The 21,292-nt window shown below is 44.8% G+C and overlaps 1 protein-coding gene across 1 annotated transcript in view; it reads right to left on the reverse strand.

The window, feature by feature from the left end:
- Positions 1-16,464: 16,464 nt before the first annotated feature.
- Positions 16,465-21,292, reverse strand: part of LOC147011100 (uncharacterized) — a 63,372-nt gene continuing 58,544 nt past the window's right edge. Inside the window, 1 exon segment of the mRNA XM_085858654.1 lies at positions 16,465-16,596. Coding sequence (XP_085714780.1) covers positions 16,465-16,596 — 132 coding nt within the window.

Here is a 21,292-nt window from a genome sequence, read left to right on the forward strand (position 1 = left end):
TTCTGCCACGGCTCAAGGGGGTCACGCCTCAATGGGAGCTGTGATCTACCCCCTCTTTTTCTCCAGGGTTCGCGGAAGTCAGGCAAACCCCAATCGGTGGAACGGCCTCCCCCTTTTCTCCAGGGTCACGGAAATCAGGTGAACCCCAATCGGTGGAGCGGCCTCCCCCTCTTCTCCAAGGTTCAAGGAAATCAGGTGAACCCCAATCGGTGGAACGGCCTCCCCCTCTTCTCCAGGGTTCATGGAATTCAGGTAAACCCCAGTCAGTGGAATGGCCTCCCCCCTCTTCTCCATAACTCCCTGAACAAAGATAAACCCCACTCAGCTAGCCAAACCCCTCGTATGCTCAGAAAGGTCTGAAAACCAAGTGACACATGCCAGTGCCACCTGCTACTCATCTGCGCTCTACCCCAAAGTTCCTGTGAGGCTGATAGAGAAATTAAAATCAAATTTCTAAATTGGATTTCTAAAATCCAATCGAAAACTGCTCCTGGATGCAGCACCTCCAACTCTGTAAGAACCCCTGCGGAGTTGTCCATTATGGTTTCCGTCCCGTGGCTCAAGTTCTGTCCTGGTGGCATTTCTATTCCCCCTTGCACCTCAAACCTATTTCCTATGTCACCACTCACTCCATGTTCAGGACTCCCACACACAGCAGGCTGCACACATTCCAAGGTTATGTGTTGACATTCCACACCTTCAACCTTGCCTGTGTACTGACCAACTACCTCGCACTCCAGGGTTACATTCTCGACCGCCAGGTGAGTACTCACACACACTTCGGCCTCGGCAGCACATACCGGTGCTGTAGTCTGGACTGTAAACTCACAGCATTCATTCACAGGCACTCCACACACACCTTCAGGGGGCACGCATACGTGCACCCCATCGGACAGAGTCTCTTCATTAACACAAAATTCAATTTCTACCGTAAGCTCCTCGTCCGCACCATATATGCATGTACCCACGTACCTGCTTCGTTCCAGTCACCTCTGTCCGGTCACTTCTCTCCAGCAGGTTGCTCATCATCGGTTCGCCACACTCCTCCAGGGCTGTCAGCTCCACATTCTGGACCTGCTCAAAATGTATCTCACTCGTCAACAACCCCGCATGCTCCCTCAATGTCTCAATCACCAGGGTTTGCTCTAATTGTGGTGTCATCCGATGAGTGGTGTCAATCAAGTTCCGCACCACTAACATTACTCCCTGTGGTGACGTCACACATCCCATATTATTGTGCTGTTCTACTTCCTGGCTCCATTTTCTTTTCCATTTGAGTCGTTCTTCCTCTCTGAGCCTTTTGAGTTGTTCATTATCTTTCCGGAGTTTTTCCATCTCCGTGGACTCCAACCTTGCTGTCTTCTTTAGCTGGTCAGCTTCAAATTCGTTTTCTTTTTGTTTTCTATCCCACCGTCTCTCTTGTTCTTCCTTCTACAATCTCACCGTTTCCTTCAATTGGTTTATCTGCCTTTCCTGCTTCATTCGTTGTTCTTTCACTATCTCCTCGTACTCCAACCTTGCTTTTTCCTTTAGTTGTTCAATTTCAAATCCATGTTCTTTTTGTTTTCTATCCCACTGTCTCTCTTGTTCTTCCTTCTCCAATCTCATTGCTTCGATCAATTTGTTGATTTCCTTTTCCTGTTTCATTCCTTGTTCTTTTTGTTTCTTATCCCACTGTCTCTCTTGTTCTTCATTCTCCAATCTCATTGCTTCCTTCAATTTGTTGATTTCCTTTTCCTGTTTCATTCCTTGTTCTTTTTGTTTTCTATCCCACTGTCTCGCTTGTTCTTCATTCTCCAATCTCGTAGTTTCCTTCAATTTGTTGATTTCCTTTTCCGATCTCATTCGTTGTTCCTTCACTATCTCCGAGTACTCCAACCTTGCTTTGGCATATAACTGTTCGATCTGCACAGTGTGGTTCCTTAACATTTCATTCTCCGTTCTCTTTCTTTCCTCTCTTAACAACCTCAGCTCGTTTTGTAATTCCCTCTCTCTGTTTTGGTGTTTCCGTAACTCAGAAGCTTTATCCCATAATTCCTCTCTCATTTCATCCATTCTCTTGCTCATCTTCGCACCTCTTTCGCATGCTTCCTCCCTCAATTCGTCCTTTTTCTTACCGTATTCCTTTAGGTGTTCCTGAAATTCCTTTTCTTTTTCTGTCTTCCGTTCTAGACTTTCTCTTTCCTGATTGCCTGTTCTTACCTCTTCCTTCATTTGTCTCAATTCCAAATCGTGTTTCCGTTTTTCCTTTTCTCGCTTTGTTTTCCCTTTTCCCATCTATCCTTTTCCAGTTTTTACTTTTCCAGCTTTGTTTTCCATTCTTCTTCCAAGTTCTTCCTATCCCGAGAATTACTCATTTGCTCTTCCTCTATTCATTTGTTCAGTTTGCTCTTCTCTTGTTCCAACTCATGGGTACTCCACTCTACTTTCCTCATTTCTCTCTGTAGTTCTTTGAACTGTCTTGACTTTTCCAACAATTCTTCCTTTCTTTGCTCCAGAGATTTCTCTCCTCTTTTTATCTTCTCTTCGAGGCTTTCTCCTATCTGATTGCCTGATCTTACCTCTTCCTTCAGTTGTTTCAATTCCAAATCGTGTTTCCGTTTTTCCTCTTCCAGCTTTATTTCCGATTGCTCCTCCAAGCTCTTCCTATCCTGGGAGTTACTAATTTGCTCCTCCTCTTCTCTTCCATTCCATTCGCTCTTCTCCTGTTCCAACACAATGGTAAGCCACTCTACGTTAGTCTTTTCTCTACGTAGTCCCTCGACTGTGTTGGCCAAGTCCTCCTCCAGCTCCCGAATTTGTGCGTGTGCAAAAGCCAATCGTTGTGATTCCGTGTGCACATAATCCTCATGAACCCAGTCTGCATTGGCGAAGTCCTCTTCCAGCCCCCGAACCCGTTCCTGTGCATCGGCCAATTGTTGTGACTCCCCGTGCACACAATCATCCTGAACCTCATCTGCGCACCGCCGTGCCTCTTCCAATTCAACGGAAAATGAATGCAATTCCTCTATTCAGTCACCACCACACCTCCACCGCTCCAAGGCCTCTGACAACTGTGTCCGAAGCCCACCAATGCATGCGCCGGCATCCTGATTCGTCTGCCCCGGAGTATACCGTGTCCACGTGGCCTGAACCGGTGGGTGGGAGCGTCCCCCCCCCGCCCGCGCCCTGTGGCACGCCGCGCCAAAATTACCCCACTCCCGCTTCGTGTCGCGCCGAGATGGAGCCGCACTGCCATTTTGCGACTCCATTTTCTTTATAATTTGCAAGTTTTTCCTCCGATCCGCTCAAGCATAAAATCAAATCAAATTTGGACCGTTTTTTTTTTTCGTAACCAATGTCCGGGGTGCAAAATGCACCACCAGTCCAAATATCCCGCTCCTGACAGTCAAATGTTGCGGATCCGGGGTGGTGGGATTCTCACCCGGTCCTAGGCGCCAACCTCACCACCACCGTCTCTGGGGTTTATAACGCCGGCTGGCTCAGCACAGGTCTCGGGTCACACACCTTCAATCGCGATACCAACGTAATCCTTGTACCTTGCCAGTTGGGGAAATAGAACCCCCGGTTATAGATTGGTTGTGTCAGATGCCGAGCGTTTTCTGCCAGTCTGTAACCATTTTGGTTTTATATGCCAATCGAACGGATCGTTCCTCGACGCGACACAAATTAATCCATAGCGGCAACTTCATACGAATGAACCAGATTTATTGGGGAACATCGGGGATCACAACACAAGCAAAATTCACGACAATGGTTTTATTAACAATCCTCAAACCGTTCTTCACAAGGGAAACATGGTCTACAGGTTTTGAGGGGGTCGGTACCGAAATATGCCTTATACAACACGTGCAGACAAAGACAAACAGCATGCATGTAAGACAAGACAGAGTACTTGGTGATGTCCCACGGATGAGAGGACAGTGTCAAGAGCACGAATGTTGCTCACAACAGGCGGATGTCCACGGATCCGAGCTCCCGCTCGAACGCGCCGCGTGGCGAAATGGAGCTCGGCCTCTCTTTGTCGCTGACCTCACACACGTGGTCTCCGTGCGCTCTGGCCCCGCGCAATGTTGACGGCACAAATCCACCAGATCAATGATGGGCCTCAGCCGATCTCTCTCCAGGGTTCAGCATACAAATCCAGGCCTGGCCCGTTCACCAGACAAGGCCCAAATCGAGGTGCCGGGCTCCACAGGCAGATCGACAACGTGTCCAGCCATGAGGTGAGTAAGGACTACCAGACGCTCCGACGTCTCCTCTCTTGCCTTCCCGCCTCGAAGCCCGACTTCCGCTTCATCCTCTCAGTTCCTCTCTCTGTCGAATCACCTTTTCTTTCTCGGCTGATGGCAGACTCGACCCTCAGGTTCAGCGTTCTCTCCCGGCCGATTCAACACCGTCTTCCCTTTTCTTTCTCTCCTCGAAGCCGGCTGCCGTCCCTCTCACGGCAGAATCCTCGACGTGCAGGTCAGTTCACCGTCTCTCCTGGCAGATCCAACACTGTGCCTCCTCCATTCGCTCGCTTCGAAGCGACTCCGAGCACGCCTCGAGAACCCGACTGTTCTTCACACATGAGGACGCCTTCTCTCAGCGACTCCGTTTTTCAAACTGAGAACTCCTTTTTCCTTTCGTTTTTCCTTCGCTCGTTCCACGAGCATGCCTCTCTCGGCGCAACCGACCAAAGCCCCTCCCCTCACGTCACTTCCTCCCTCTAGCCACACCCTCTCTCCAGGCCACACCCCCCTCAGCCGACTGGGCGGTGCCTATCGTCCGTAGACGAGAGGAAGAAGAGTGATCTCTCGTTTCACCACCACAGTACCAACATAAAAACAGTCTCTTACACCTCCCGACACACATATAACGTACACTTTACCAAACAACCTAGCTCTACATGCATTTAATGGGGGAACTGAGCTAATCCTATATTTAGTCGTCCAATAAGGGCCATTTCCATAACAATATTTATATACATATACATATACGTATATATGTACATAAATATTTATATATATATATATATATATATATATATATATATATATATATATATCGTATATATGTATGTATGTATATATTGTTACGGTTGTGGGGTAGATGGAGGAATTTCATGGGAAAGTTAGGACTGTATTGAGTTTGATCCGTGGACGTGAAGGACACGTCTCGATGTAAACTAAGTAGCGAAACTGTGAGGTTGAGTGTTACTTATCACTACACGGGGTGTGGTGCTATGTTAATTAGATTGGGATTAAGAACAATTTCCCCCAGTATGTGATTGCCCCCTGTGACCTTCTCCTCCGTTTTTGTATTTACAAACACAGATATAAGAGAATTAGGTTTAAAAAAAAAACAACAACCACAACAACGAGTGATCCAAACTTGCCGAGTGGGCAGAAGCCGCGCCTTCCCGGCTTCATGCCAACAAGCCACGCTGGAGGTGGATGTTTGATGTGCGTGACGTCAGAGAGCAGGTGGAAGAATGGTGAGGTTCGAAGAGCAGACAGTAGTTGTGATAGGAACGTGGCTGGGATGGAGGATCTCGCTTTGCTCTCCTCTTGGCATGACGAAAGAGCTGCGTGATTCTCGTGTCGTGCTGTAAATTTCCCCGCGCACTGGGCAAGACGCAAGTCATTGACTGTTTGGCTGAACCCTGAAGGTGTGTATGTTTCTGAGGAAGAAGAGCAGATGGTTTTGTTGGGTTGAGTTTGGTGTGGGGGGGGGGAGGTGCAGTCGAGAGACGACAGAGCTAGGAGATGGTGTGTAAGAACAGGGCATTACGGCTGGCTTTCCTTCGGTGCATGAAGAAGACGGCACGATTCTCGTATTCGTGCTGAGGTGAATTAGTTTGCGTGGTGGAGCAAGACACTGGCCATTGACTCTTGGTTGGGTCACGTGACACCGAACTCGAAGCCTCATGTATATCACCAAAGAGATGGCACCATGCTGCAAAGCCATGGCATCGGTGAGGACGATCGACGCAAGAAGCCTGACGTTGAATGCAGCTCACAAATTACCTCACGTACGTTTTCCACAGCGAGAGAGCGGCTCGGCGCCATTTTTGGGCGCATCGATGCAGGAAGAAGCACCTCGATTCCAAAGTTCCACACAGACCATCTCTGGACAAGCTAAGTGCCAGAATAAAAGGAGGATTTTCTTTTATTTTATTTCCCCCTTGTCTGTATTGGAATCCGTGTGGGACTTTAGGCTTGAATTTACTTCACGTTATTATTATTACATTTTTACTCACCTTTGTAAATATTTATATATTGTCATTAAATCCCTGTGTTTATTTTAAGTTGCTGTATCCGTGTATTTGTCGTGGGGTTCGAGTATAAACCCCCTTGTGCTTCCATGTGTTGTGCATGCATCACTGTGCCAGTGCCGATTGCCCCCCACGTGCGCGTTATAATCTCTGAGAATCAACGTGGCCGCCACCTTAGGAAAACCGCTTGGCTATCAAGGCTGGCCGGTGTTAACTGCCCATCCACCACAATTGGGTCAGTGCGATTAACTTAACCACATAGACCCACGACTACACACACACACACACACACACACACACACACACACACACACACACACACACACACACACACACACACACACACACACACACACACACACACACACACACACACACACACACACACACACACACCTGCCTCCGAAGTTGAAGCAATGAGCATTGTGCTTCGGCCTCATCTTAGAAGATTCCAATAATTTTGAGAGCTTCAGATACCACATAATTCAGCAGAGACAGATGTGAGGCTGGAGCACAAGCCCATAGTGAAAAAAAGTACTCCATTGAGCTCCAGACAATGGCCTAGTGGTCTGTGAGTAGTGATTTTTCCAAGGAAAGAGTTGGATTGACACGGGATGTCTGGTCTACCCAGCTTTGCTATGTCATCAGCCCAGGAAATGTTACATGGCTGAAGTTGAGGTCTAGAATTTCCAGGGACTGAACCTCTTGCAGTCAATGACCAAGGGAATAGATAGGTTCGGGACGTCTTGTTTTGATATGATAGGAATTCCTAACCTATCTATGTTTGGCTGTTTTGAGAATCCTTCCGGAGGAATAGGGCGAGACTGTGAGGTTTTTCCAGCATTGAAGGACATTTTCTATTGATCATAACAGTGTCCAATCATGAGTGAGAGTTTGAGAGTGAGTGAGAGAGAATGGAGCTGCTACTTTCATTGCGTCGGGGTGGGGTACAACAGAATGTGGAATCATCTGGAAACTGGAAGAGATGGTTTTGCAGATCAGAGAGGTAATTTATATTGATGGTGAACAAGACTGGGACCAACACCGCCTTTATGGAGAAGGGAGGTGAGGGTTCCATTCATGGCAAAACCTTGATTGCATGAGAGGAAGAAGTCAGCAATCAAAGAATGAGAGAGAGAGAGAGAGAGAGAGAGAGAGAGAGAGAGAGAGAGAGAGAGAGAGAGAGAGAGAGAGAGAGAGAGAGAGAGAGAGAGAGAGAGAGAGAGAGAGAGAGAGAGAGAGAGAGAGAGAGAGAGAGAGAGAGAGAGAGAGAGAGAGAGAGAGAGAGAGAGAGAGAGAGAGAGAGAGAGAGAGAGAGAGAGAGAGAGAGAGAGAGAGAGAGAGAGAGAGAGAGAGAGAGAGAGAGAGAGAGAGAGAGAGAGAGAGAGAGAGAGAGAGAGAGAGAGAGAGAGAGAGAGAGAGAGAGAGAGAGAGAGAGAGAGAGAGAGAGAGAGAGAGAGAGAGAGAGAGAGAGAGAGAGAGAGAGAGAGAGAGAGAGAGAGAGAGAGAGAGAGAGAGAGAGAGAGAGAGAGAGAGAGAGAGAGAGAGAGAGAGAGAGAGAGAGAGAGAGAGAGAGAGAGAGAGAGAGAGAGAGAGAGAGAGAGAGAGAGAGAGAGAGAGAGAGAGAGAGAGAGAGAGAGAGAGAGAGAGAGAGAGAGAGAGAGAGAGAGAGAGAGAGAGAGAGAGAGAGAGAGAGAGAGAGAGAGAGAGAGAGAGAGAGAGAGAGAGAGAGAGAGAGAGAGAGAGAGAGAGAGAGAGATAGATAGATAGCCGAGCAAAGCAGCATGCTGGTCTGTCGAATGGTGGGGATATCCAGGGAAACATTCCTAACTTCTTCAATGAGATTTTCGAGGTCCAACCATGGCTGAGAGAGGAGCGCAAACATATCCAGAGATGATGACCGAGATGGAATCCAAACTGATGGTCAGATATTAGACCGTTTGAAAATAGGAACGACGTGACATCAGAAGCAATGATCGATTCCATGACTTCACTTGTAATTTGAATAAAGATCACTATATGGGCCGATATTTGGTAGGGTCTGTTTTTGCATCCTTGTTGGAGACAGAAGTGATGTTTGCTGATTTCCAGGCCAATGGGAGGCAGCCAAAGGAGAAGGGCAGACTAAATACGGCTGATATAGAGGGAAGCAAGAATGGTGGAGCAGGATTTGAAAACAGACACCAAAGGCATTTGGGCCCATCGTCGAAGCAGTCAAGGCTGGACAAAACTTTCTCTACCTTCTCATGTGAGGACACCAAGTCTAGTAGACAGTGGGTATGTAGGGATATAAGTTGGGGATGGGGCAAGATGGGTTGGGTATGTGAGATTTGGAGGCAAAGACAGAGTTGAGACATTGTTTTCCTTTTTTTTTTGTATACATGGTCAAGGCTTGTGGAAGAGCTAGAGCAAAATGGAAGGGAACATAGTGGACAGGGGGAAACCCCAAAAGCACAGTCAAAGTGAGAGTGAGATCAAGGGGATGGGGAGAAGGACACATTGGAGTGAACAGTCTGCACAGAAGCTGAATGAAACAGCAAGAGATGAAACAGAAATGGAAGATGGCGAACAAAATGGCTGACTTTAGGCTTTATCTCGGGCAGAGTCTGCGGTGATGCCATTTGAGGTGAGATGGGGTGGAGGGGGAGCATACATTAGAGAGAACGATGAGACAAGTGGCCACCATGACTCGGAGGAAGGAGACTGCTTTTGGAGAGTTTGGCCTTGAGTTTTACAAGGATGCTTCCTGACTTGCCTCCAGATAGACACCCACTTATTGCGAATCTTCTCAAATTTACATAAGTTACCATTGGTCGAATTCACTTTCATACCAAAGACGTAAAGAGAAATGGTACCTGCACCAAAAAAAAATGGAAGAACAAGCCTTTGTCGAAGGCTTTGTATTCCGGCATGGTATCCCTGAGAAGTTGGACACAGACCTCGGTCAACGTTTTAAAGTGAATTACTGAAGGAAGTGTGTTTACTAAAGGAAGTGTTTAAACTCTTCGGCATTCGAAATAGATGAACGACTCCTTTGAGACTACAGTCTTATGGGATGGTGGAAAAGTTTAACATTACTTTGCTACAACGCCGAGCTTTGTATACCTCTACCCATCAGGATTGGGACGAACATCTCCTTTATGTGATAATGGCCTTCCTCACTGCTCACCATGAGAACACCTGGTGTAGCCCAACATTATCCTTGCATGGAAGGGAGTTACGATCCCCCATTGATTTAATATATGGGAAGCCCCCATTACAAGGGATCAGGATGAGTGACCTGTGGAATGGTACCCACGTCATTCGGAGCACAGCATGCAGAAGATCCATGGATTTGCTTGTCGGTGCATTAACCTGGTTGGGATGAGCGAATGAAGCGCAGGTATGATTCTAGGGTCTGGGCCATGTAGCTCATCCTGGGGGACAAGATTTGGTTATTTTTTCACTGGAGGAAGAAATCGACTTTGCCCTGGCAAGGACCTGGCATCGTGCTGTCACAAATAAATTATGTGGTCCATAAAATCCAGACTGGTATCCATGCCCTACCAGGGATTGTTCATTGTCATTGACTGAGCCCATACCATGGAGAGGAAATTGCCCCTTGGCTCCATAAAATAACCGAATGGTGAGAACACGGTGAACAATAACAGGAAGAGGAGCATGGATGAAATGTGGGGTACAACCCAGACATTGACAGTCCTCTCCTTTGTTCATATGCAGCACATGGCTCCAGGGTAGCACCATTCGCTGAGGGCGTTGCTGTGCCACTGATGTAATTACCCCTGCTGGTTAGAGCAGCAATTGGGAATTTGGCCATGGTGCCGCCGATAGCTCGCCTCCTTTTCGTAAAGTACACCATGGGATTTTTAACATTCACCAATGAATGCCAGCAGGCAGGACACCCATTTAACATCCATCCGAGGGATGGCACACACATTGATGAATAACCCTGCCGATGAAACACCAGGATGACGGTTTTTAGCTCGGCCAAGATTCAAACCCAGGCGAGACAGCTTAGAGGTGACTGTGCATACCTTTATACTATCCTGTCAACATTGACAGTGAGGAGTAATGACGAGGTTGAAAGAAGATTGGGATGTCGGAAAAGGCAAATCATGGCAATTTTTTACATTATTCATTTGGAGACTTGTACGTTGGTAGGGTGGTCTGGGGGTAGGGTGGTCGGGTGTGCCTTTTCTTGCCCTGACGATTTTAGAGGGAAAGGAAAATTAATGGTAATGTGTTTACTCATGTGTATGTTTGGATGAGTGAAGTGGAGGAGCACAATCTGACATGTCATGTGGTACGTGTAATGGGTGGTGGATCATGGGTATGGTAACACGTCATAGATGTCATGTGGTAACATGTCAGAGAACAGGTCCCTCTACTGGGCAAGATTTTAAAGGGTAGTGTAGGTGAGATAGAGGGTTTTTGTAGATATGGACGATGGACCTGAGAAGCTTCTGGCTCATTGGCCAAAGCAAAATTTACAATGAAAGGAAGGAAAAAAAGTAGCATGGCGGATAAAGTGTCATTGGTGAAGTCATGGGAGTGTGGCCCGAGTCATTCACATTCATACAGGAGATAGTAAGCACTGAGCTTTGGGAGCTCCTTCCAGAGACCGTTCTTCCCCTCTCTTTCCTTCAGAGCTTCAAATAGGCAGTGCACCACCACATTTTGCCATCCCCCATCCTGACATGATCTTTATTGCTGTACCCCATCCTGACCCTGTGCTTCATACCCCATTCCAACCCAATCCTCCTTGCTGGTTTCAGTGTTTCCTCTCCTTTGTTCTTTTAGTCCCTTGCTAGTTGTGCCAAATTATTACCCCGCAATCCCACTGTCAATTCATCCTTGCCCTTCCATGAGCCTCACTCTTGTAGAAAGAGAAAATACCAGGACTTAATTTAGTAAATTTGGAAGACTTGGTAGGCTACCTAAGAAGAGGACCCACAGTGAAATGTGCTCAAATGGCACCATGGAATGGCCCTAGTGGAGTCAGCAGTGGTAAGGATGCAAGAGATCGACTGCCCAGGAAAGACAGCCAGACAAGGCCTGAAGCCAGGCCATGATTCCCAACCACCGTGTTGTGCCCAATACCATGGGTGGTGGAAAAGTACAATGGCCATGACCCAAATTATTGAGAAAGCGACCGGTATACCAGAGCAGGGGTTTAAGTTGTCTCGAGGACAAAGATTAAAATAATGAAGGTAACAGTGAATGGTTGGATTTGTTTCGGTCAGTTGGGGTTTATCGCTCCTCCACACCAGATGATGTGTAACATCATTTAGTAGGATAGCATTAGCAACCGGTTATGTCCCAAAAAGTTCGTTTCGTTAGCATATCGGGACAATTGCAGATGGTCAACCGCTCAACCAACATGCCAGACACAAGTGCACATTTTCCCACTTCACCTCAAGGACAAGCCAGCCATCTTCTTTGCAGGAAACGACATTTGTCCAACTTGTTCCTCCGCCGTGTGACCTCAGAATTCCATTATTCTGCTTTGAACAATTGTACGGTTCCCTGGGACACTGCGCTTGTTGCTCCGTTTCATTTTTATTTATTGCACAGGCCCCATGCTCATGCTCTGACCATAAAAGTGTTTCATAAATCTTTGAATTTCATTGGGAATTGAGTGACGTGCATGGGAATGGATGTGTAAGAAGATCGGGTCCTGGCTTCTTATTAATAATTTGTAGGGAAGCATCATTTGCTGGGGGTGCAGTGGTGCTGCTGCTGAAGGGTCCTAGCAATAGAATAGGCACACAAACACATTTCACTATTTAATTTACTTTGGTTTAAGTGTAGGCCTGGTTTTTAAGGAGACATCTTTGCAAGTTAGACTCAGGATGACGGAGTGGACTAATGGGGGCAGTGTAACAAAAAAGCCGAGGGGAAGGGATAATGCAATTCGAGCAGTTAAATATTTATTCAGGTGTGTTCAGCATAGTTGTCCTATAAAATGCCAGAGACCATGTGTTTAGCACTTCCTTGTTATCCCTCTCATCCCTCTGGAATTCTACTTTCACGTCTATCATTTATTTGATTATTTTATTTTTAATATTCTTTACGCTCGGGTCACGAGTGGCATAAGCCTTGCGACGTACAGAGCCGCAGACAATGTCCTGATCGGTCGGTTTGAATGCTGGGCCATGGCCTGTTGAGGAGAATAAGTGGTTCACCTGCTGGACCAATCAGGGCTTGCATCCTTCAGACCGCGTCACAAGTCTTGGATCATCGAGTCTAAAGCTTTTGGACCCAAGTACGCCTGCTGCACCAATCAGGAAGGGCTGATGACAGAGCTTCTCATGCTGCAAGGGGCTAAGAGAGACAGTCGGCAATTGGTGTTGGCTCGAACAGTGAAGGACAGGCCACAGGCAGTGAGAATTGATGGTGTCCCGGAGAGTTGGTTTCTCCAAACATCCCGGTCGCATGAAGTTCATCTTCCCATAGATTCCCCCAAAGCCAGGACCTTGCATCTCCCAAGCTGTCCATCCTCGAAGTGATCATCCTTATTTATTTTTCTTCTTTCTCTCCCCTGTCTTTAAGGCATCGTTTTAAGTTTGGCGAGCTAGTTTCTGTCTAGCGTCTCCTAATAAAGCCCAGTGTCTTCTTCGCCATCACAATCGCTTCCCCATTTTCTTTGGGTTCTCGAGTTTTTCATCCTGTGTATTTAAATTGACGGGGAGGCATCATATTAAAATACAGAGTGGCTGTCTGCCTGCTAAAAGACTCGAAAATGCTTTGTCAATCTCCACCAACTTTTGCACACAAGTTCTGGGGGTATCCCGGGTCAAAAAAATATAATTCTTTCTTTCTCCCCCTCCATCTACTTTAACACCTGTAAAATCAAAATCTGAACGAGGCCGAGGCAAAATGTTTGTGCGTTGTCTCGTCCGGATTGGCTTAAATATAAAGACTCGGCAGTCAAACCCCCCCCCCCTCCATTTTCTGACCTTTGACCCACATCCATCCCCACAAGAGAAAATTTCTCCTATTTCCTTCTCTTCTTGATGTTGGAGCGAGTTTCTCCAGCTCCCTGCTCCAACGAAGACTACACCTCCATCCAATGCAACTTGTGCCACCAATGGTTCCACCCAACATTTTCCAACCGAACACTACAACAAAAACTGGACATGCTACCAATCAACTAACACAACAAACATGACCAACCCACTCAAGTACTCATTTTGCTGACCTCAGAAGGATAACAAGCTGAGTCAAAACCCATCTGGCGTTAATTCAACGGCCTAGAGGGGCTAAAACTCAAGACCGTGTGATCTAAAACCAGCCACAACCATTAAGCCAACACCAGCCTTCTTTTATTTGAAATGGCAATAATAATAATAATAATAATAATAATAATAATAATAATATAAAATTAATAATATTCGAGTTTTAAAGTGTTGTCATTTGCTCCTCAAAATATCTGTTTCTTCGTCTCCTGCTTGTACGTAGCTCTGATTCCAAAGGCCATTGTCTAACTATTGACTAAAGGGATATCCCCAAAAAACTGCATTCCAAGAATCTGCTCACAAATATTCTCTGTGATGCTCTAACGTGCAGCCTCCCTGCTTGCACATCCACAGGAGGAATGATGGACAGTTAATAGGGTTTCAATCCTGACATTCCATCCCAACCCTCAGCTGATCCTTGTCTCATCAATAATTCCACAACACGAGTCCAGAGTTCACATTATTAGTGCAACATTTATTGACCATATTAGTTCTGTGCACATTTGGAAGCAGGTATATCATGAATCAGGTGCCATAAACAATTACTTGAGCATAAAAGCCTTTAAAATATAAAAATTGTGATTAATAAATTGCAATTTAAAGTAAAAATAAAATATACTTGGTAAATACACGATATTCCTTTCTTTGTTAAAATAAAACATTAGACCCATTCCAAGAAAGCTTGCATTGTACAGCAAAGTAAAAGCACTTCGTTAACTGCCACAATTATTCCCACGTTATTGTGGGGTTAGCCAGGGGGAGCTTGGCCCAAGTCTTTCATGAACCGGTTGGCCAGGTGTGACGTTCAACTGAAGTTAGGGGAGGAATTTGTAATTTGTTCAGGGTGCCGGAAATCGCTCGCCTACTCTTCACGAAGGACACCATGGGATCTTTAACGGCCCCAAACTAACGCTGGCAGATGGGATGTCCAGTTTAATGTCCATTCGAGGGACGGCACAGACATTGATGAATCACCCTGCCTGTGGAACACCAGGATGACAGTTTAGAGTTAAGTCGGGATTCGAACCCAGGCTAGATAGCTTAGGCAAGTGTGCATACCTCTAGGCCATCCTGCCAGCCTCAGCGAGTAAAAGCACGACTTTCGATTGGAAACAGATGGTGCCTCGCAACCAGGCCTCAAAAGGGGTGTACAGAAGCGTTAAGCGGTGTAGCCGCTTCAATAATTGGTATGCCCTTCCTTCCGTCCGTCAAATTTTTTTTTAAGTGTTGCAGACACTGAATTGACACAAGGGGGAGCTCGAAATGCCTAGCATCACGAGAAGGAAATATCAAATTGTACCGCTTCTTTCGGACACTGGTGCGATTTTTTTTTTTAAACAATGAATACAAGGTGCAGGGAGGTGAAATTCGCTGCACATGATGTGCAAAACGAATGTTCATTTATGTCCGTGGGATATCTAATAAAGAAAGAAGATATAAGCACACTTGACGCTAGGCCGAGGCTTCAGACTGGCATACTCACGCGGCTGTACCAGTGTGACCACTCCTCATTTTCATAAATGCCAAGGTGAGGCAATGAAAAAAGCCAAGAATTCACAAGGTTTCGGAAAAGCGATGATAATAGAAAACCTATAGAAAACTAAGACACCAAGGTGAACAATGAATAGCCAAGATCTTGTGAAAAAAGCCAAGGAGTGATCACACTGGGCTGTACCATGAAAACGAAATGTCCCAGAAGATAACGAGAATAGGGTTACACATTTGTACAAGTAGTGTTTTAAAATAACGCTTCTTGCTACAAAACATCCTATCTTCCAGTCTCTGAATATGTCGAATAAAATGATTCCAACATGTCATTTTTACAGGTTTTAATACTAATTTGTTTACAATTAGATTAAAGTTAGAGTGGTATGCCAAATTTAAAATATTCCTTAATTTTTTATTTTTTTTAAACATTCCAGAGCTCAAACAATGCTTCATTTCTCCTACTGTACATATTTAACATTCAATTTGGACTAGCAGGATGGCCTGGAGGTACGCACACTTGTCTCTGAACCGTCAAGCCTGGGATTGAATCCCGACCCAGCTATAAACTCTCACCCTGGTGTTTCACAGGCATGGCATATGCATCAATGTTTGTATCATCCATCACAAGGAGGTTAAGCCAGAGGACCAGTCCGCCAGAACTGAGGGCGTTGGTGGACGTTAGAGATCCCATGCAGTCTTCTAAGAAGAGTACGTGAGTTACCGCCAGCCCCATGAATATTTGCTTTAAACGAGACCCAAATTACCTCCAATCAAATGTCAGGCCATGGTCAGCTAGTCCGTGAAAGACCTGAGCCAGGAACCTTCCACGGCCGCACCCAGAAGGTGGGAATAACTGGGGACGTTCAAGAAGATTTGACCTTCAATCCGTCGAGCTTGCGTGTATTCACGATTTTGTGTTGGCTCATAGAGGCCAACCAACGTGCAATCTTAATCACCATTGTACGCATGATTACAGGATTACGACATCAAAGGAAAAGTGAAAAAAAACCAAAACAGTTTTCACGTTTGTAAGATAAAAACAGTCCCATATAGCTACTAACTTGTATGGCTACCTGTCCTAAGTGGCCAAAATGCAGTGCGATATTTTGTCCTGCGGAATACTGTAGTTCATAAGTCTGGGGGCCACCCAATTCATACAAGATTTATTCCGTGAAACACAAACTTTGTTTGAACTGGCAATCGTTAAACCATCGATGTTGTTCCTTTTAAAATAAAACACACGGTGTATCTCTGAAAAACGACAAGTGCAGGCCCAGACAATACCGCATGTTGTCTCTATATAACGATGCAATGTATTGAACAGATTTTGTTTTCTCATTTCAATCCGTCCATCCCATCTTCACTTCCATGAGATTACCTGCAGTCACATTGAGGGAAAGGTAGGGATAGTTGATGAAACATTTAATGAATTAAGAATATTGGATATTTGATAATTCAATCTTCCATTGTCCATTTCTCTTACCTTTTCTGAGCACGTGACTCCGCATCCTTGACGATGGCATAGCATGTGTGGCAGAACAGTTTTTCAGACATTATGAGGACATCAAGCCCACCTTGTTTTGGGCCCAGAGACTGATCGCACCTGGAGCACTGCAAACAGAAGACAAAAATGTTTCCGGAGTATTAGCCACGGATTTTTTTCTGGAAACTTCCAGCTGACATGGTGTCAGTCATGGGATTTTGTAAATCAACTTTTTCCAAGTACACTCAGGATGTTTCCCTCCCGGTACTGGGTGGCAACAATGGCAATCATTCTCAGCATCTGGTGCATCGGCATGTTGAACATGAAGTTGCGCTCGACCGTGCAACAACCTAACCAGAAAAAAAATGCCTCAGCATTGGCTCGAGAAATTTTCGAGCTCAGCACGTGGCTACCAGATTCGACGAGGTTCTAGCAGCCATTTATTGATCGGCTTATTAGATTATAATTCAAGCATCTCATGAATGCAGTTATTGCTTTGATCCTTTTTGGTCTTGGTGGCCACCTTTCTGAACCGCCGAGCCTTGGCTCGATTCCCGACCGGACGATGAACTGTCAGATTGGTGTTTCACAGTCAGGGTGTTGTATCACACACATGCCGCCCCTCGGACAGACATTCAGCTGGGTGTCCTGGCTGCGAGCATTAGCTGGGGGGGAAATTAAAGATTGCAAGGTTTATTTTGCAGAGTAGACGAGTTATCGCCAAGAGTCTGAACCAATTCCAAATCCATGCCAATCGCCAGGCTTGACTGGCCCGTTTGTGAAAAGACTTGTGGCCAAAATACCTCCTGCGGCCAACCCTACGAGAGGGTGCGATTACGTGTGGCCAATATCAATCAATCAGAGTAGTCATGGGTAGAATTTTGCAAATTTTTTAAAAAAAATTGTGCATCTTTCTTTCATAACCCATCTTTCCCCAAACTACAGAGTTGACAGGAATGCAAGTCTTAAAAGCTCGACTATTTCGCAGATACTCCATTCCCTCAGCTGTAACGTAGAGGATTGATGAAAATGTACATTGAACCCACAAAGACGTCTCAAACTTGCATTTACAGCCATTTTGCCTCGCTGGCTGAAATCATGAAAATGGCAGCTTTTAGTGCCAGCATGGAAGATCAATTGATTTGCTACAATAAGATATACTGAGTATTGGATGTTTGAGAAAGCAGATGGGTGGCATTGGATAATATAAACATAACAGTGTGACTCTCAACCATGTGGTGAGAGCACCGGAGCCGAGTCCCATACAGCCCATAATGCGCGGTCCTAGATGCGATAAGCCCTGCATGTCACGCGGAAACATTATCTCTCGTTTCAGCACACACACCGTGGAGTCATGACTGAATGCAGTCAGGAGTCATGATGAAGTGAAGCTGTTTTCTGACCTAAGCTGAAAATCTGACTTTCAACATCCCAGTTCCAGAAAGCTCATGGAAACACGAACCAAGGGCAATCAGTGAAAATAATGATGTTATGCTCACGTATGACCTGATGAACCCATCGAGCGTGAATATAGAAAACAAAGCCTTGTGACCGGACATCGTTTCCAGAAACAAAAAGGAAAAGACAGCATTGTTGATTGAGATATCAGTAACCCATGATTTTGGCTTCAATAACTCTCCACCAGGCTGATTAGCTTATGTTTTGTATCCCACTGATAGGCTGGATCTGGACCCGAACTAAAATGTAATCGGCTTGTTCTTGTCACCTAACCAATTCACCCACCATGTTTCGTCTGAATATATATATATATATATATATATATATATATATATATATATATATATATATATATTTATATATATATATATATATACATATATATATATATATATACATACATATACATATACATATACATACATACATACGGTGTTGTATGTGTCTGGTGTTGGCGCAGTGGTAAGGGCAGTGGCTTGGGAACCAAGAGGTCCTGAGTTCAAGCCCCGTTGGGACACTGAATTAATATATGTATGCATATGTATATATATATATATATATATATATATATATATATATATATATATATATATATATATATATATATATATATATATATATATATATATATATATATATATATATATATATATATATATATATATATATATATATATATATATATATATATATATATATATATATGTATCTATCTATATATATAAATATATATAAACCAAGTCGAAAACACCAGGGGTTGACTCAGCCTGCCATCCTTCCGAGGTCGGCGAAATGAGCACCAGTTGTACTGGGCCCGGTGTATGCCCCGGTTAGAATAGGTGTACCATATCCCTGTGTGTCGTAAGAGGCGACCAGGGTTGCGTCAGGAAGGGCATCCGGCGTAAAAACCTATGCCAAATCATTATGCGGACAACAAAACGAATTTCCATACCGGATCGGTCGAGGCCCGGGTTACCAACGACCGCCACCGGTACCGGTGGTCAGCAGGGTACCAGTGGAAATTGTGCTACTGCTGGGCGAAGGAGGAGAAGGAGACGGGGAAGGCGAGTCCGGAGGCAGTGGGAGAGGGGGAAGGGTAGAAGTGTGGAGGTGAGAGTTGGAACTCTGAATGTTGGGACGATGACTGGCAAAGGGCGAGAGTTGGCTGATATGATGGAGAGAAGAAAGGTGGACATACTGTGTGTACAAGAGACCAAGTGGATGGGGAGTAAGGCGAGGAGCATTGGAGGTGGTTTCAAACTGTTCTACCATGGTGTGGATGGGAGGAGAAATGGTGTCGGGATAATCCTGAAGGAAGATCATGTCAAGAGGGTATTGGAGGTGAGGAGGGTGTCTGACCGAGTGATGAGTGTGAAGTTGGAAATTGAAGGGGTGATGATGAATGTCATCAGTGCATATGCCCCACATATGGGGTGTGAGATGGAATATAAAGAAGATTTCTGGAGTGAGTTAGATGAAGTGGTGGAGAGTGTATCCAAGGATGAAAGAGTGGTGATTGGAGAAGAAGAGGTTCATGGATGCGGTGAGGGCGGACATGCGGGTGGTTGGAGTGTCAATGGAAGATGTGGAGGATAGAGCAAAATGGAGACAGTTGGTCCGCTGTGGCGACCCCTAGCGGGAGCAAGCCGAAAGAGGAAGAAGAAATATATATATATATATATATATATATATATATATATATATATATATATATATATATATATATATATATACATACATACATATACATACAATGGTACATGTCCATAGTTTAGCTCATATATATATATATATATATATATATATATATATATATATATATATATATATATATATATATATATATAAATATATATAAACCAAGTCGAAAACACCAGGGGGTTGACTCAGCCTGCCATCCTTCCGAGGTCGGCGAAATGAGCACCAGTTGTACTGGGCCCGGTGTATGCCCCGGTTAGAATAGGTGTACCATATCCCTGTGTGTCGTAAGAGGCGACCAGGGTTGCGTCAGGAAGGGCATCCGGCGTAAAAACCTATGCCAAATCATTATGCGGCCAACAAAACGAATTTAGACAGTTGGTCCGCTGTGGCGACCCCCAACGGGAGAAAGCCGAAAGAGGAAGAAGAAGAAGGAGTCGAGGCTCGTGGAAGAACTAGTACAGTGAACGGATCAGGATGAAACAGACAAAAACAGGATGCAAAACACGCATGCATGGGGTGGACAAAATGGACGCAGAAGGAAACTCCAAGGAAGGAAAACCTTAATTGATTTACTGCTGAATTAAAAAAAAAATTCTTCATCACCTTTTGTGCAACAACTTTGGCTCCCCATATCTTCTTGCTTCCTTGTTATTTTCTCTTTGGATTCCAGGCCTCTGGCTCAAAGGGACCAGGTCCATGTCTGCTAATGAGACCCTCTTGAAACTCCCTCTCACTACGCTCTTGTTCCCTCTTAATTGCATCCTGACCACGCTTCCAAAACAGCTGTTGCCTTGCTGCACCTTTCTCTACCTCCTGAAGAGTTGGAGGGTCAATCCTGCATCCATGGATCCAAGCATCCCATTCTGGCACGATGCTGTCCGGTGTCTAACCCTCTTCACAACAGCGCCCAGATGGCACCATGATCCGCATATATATATATATATATATATATATATATATATATATATATATATATATATATATATATATATATATATATATATATATATATATATATGTTTTCTGTTTTTCCTTATTTCTTTGCAGCACCAGCCATGTCAGAATACATATACAACAAGTGTGGTTCAATGGCCAACAAACAAACAAACAAACAAAAAATTGAAAACAAGAAGACAGCTCTTCTCCGTGTACGTCGATTCATGAAGTATATGAGTGGATCAAACCAAATTCTGGGCAGCTTTTCCGTTTTGAAAACAACCAAGAAAATCGCAGCAGTAAGTATGTTACACCTCACACGAACAAATACACCAAAAACAATTAATTAATATTCATGTATTTCTCTTTCTAATAAATAACAGCTTTGTTTCAACCCATCCCCCAGACACCAACCACTTCCAAACACCTTCAATTCTTTAGATGGTTCAACGAGTTAACCGTGACAGGGAAGAAACCCTCTACAATTAAGAACGTTCTTACAAACATATCAGTGTTTTTACACACTGATATGTATATCAGTCCACAAGTTGGACTAAGTTTGGTTAATATCCCTTCAGTTGTTTTCAAGTATCACATTTTTACCTGAAATGACCTTTGACCTCAATGCCAAAATCTAAGCAGTTCATCTTTGCATCATAATATATACTTATACGTGCCAAGTTTTGTCAAAATGCCATCACTGGTTCACAAGTTAGCGCAGTAACAGAA

The sequence above is a fragment of the Eptatretus burgeri genome, chromosome 16 (genome assembly GCF_056783735.1).
Source record: "Eptatretus burgeri isolate ZD-2024b chromosome 16, Ebu_testis_v1, whole genome shotgun sequence".
Taxonomy (NCBI): Eukaryota; Metazoa; Chordata; class Myxini; order Myxiniformes; family Myxinidae; genus Eptatretus; species Eptatretus burgeri.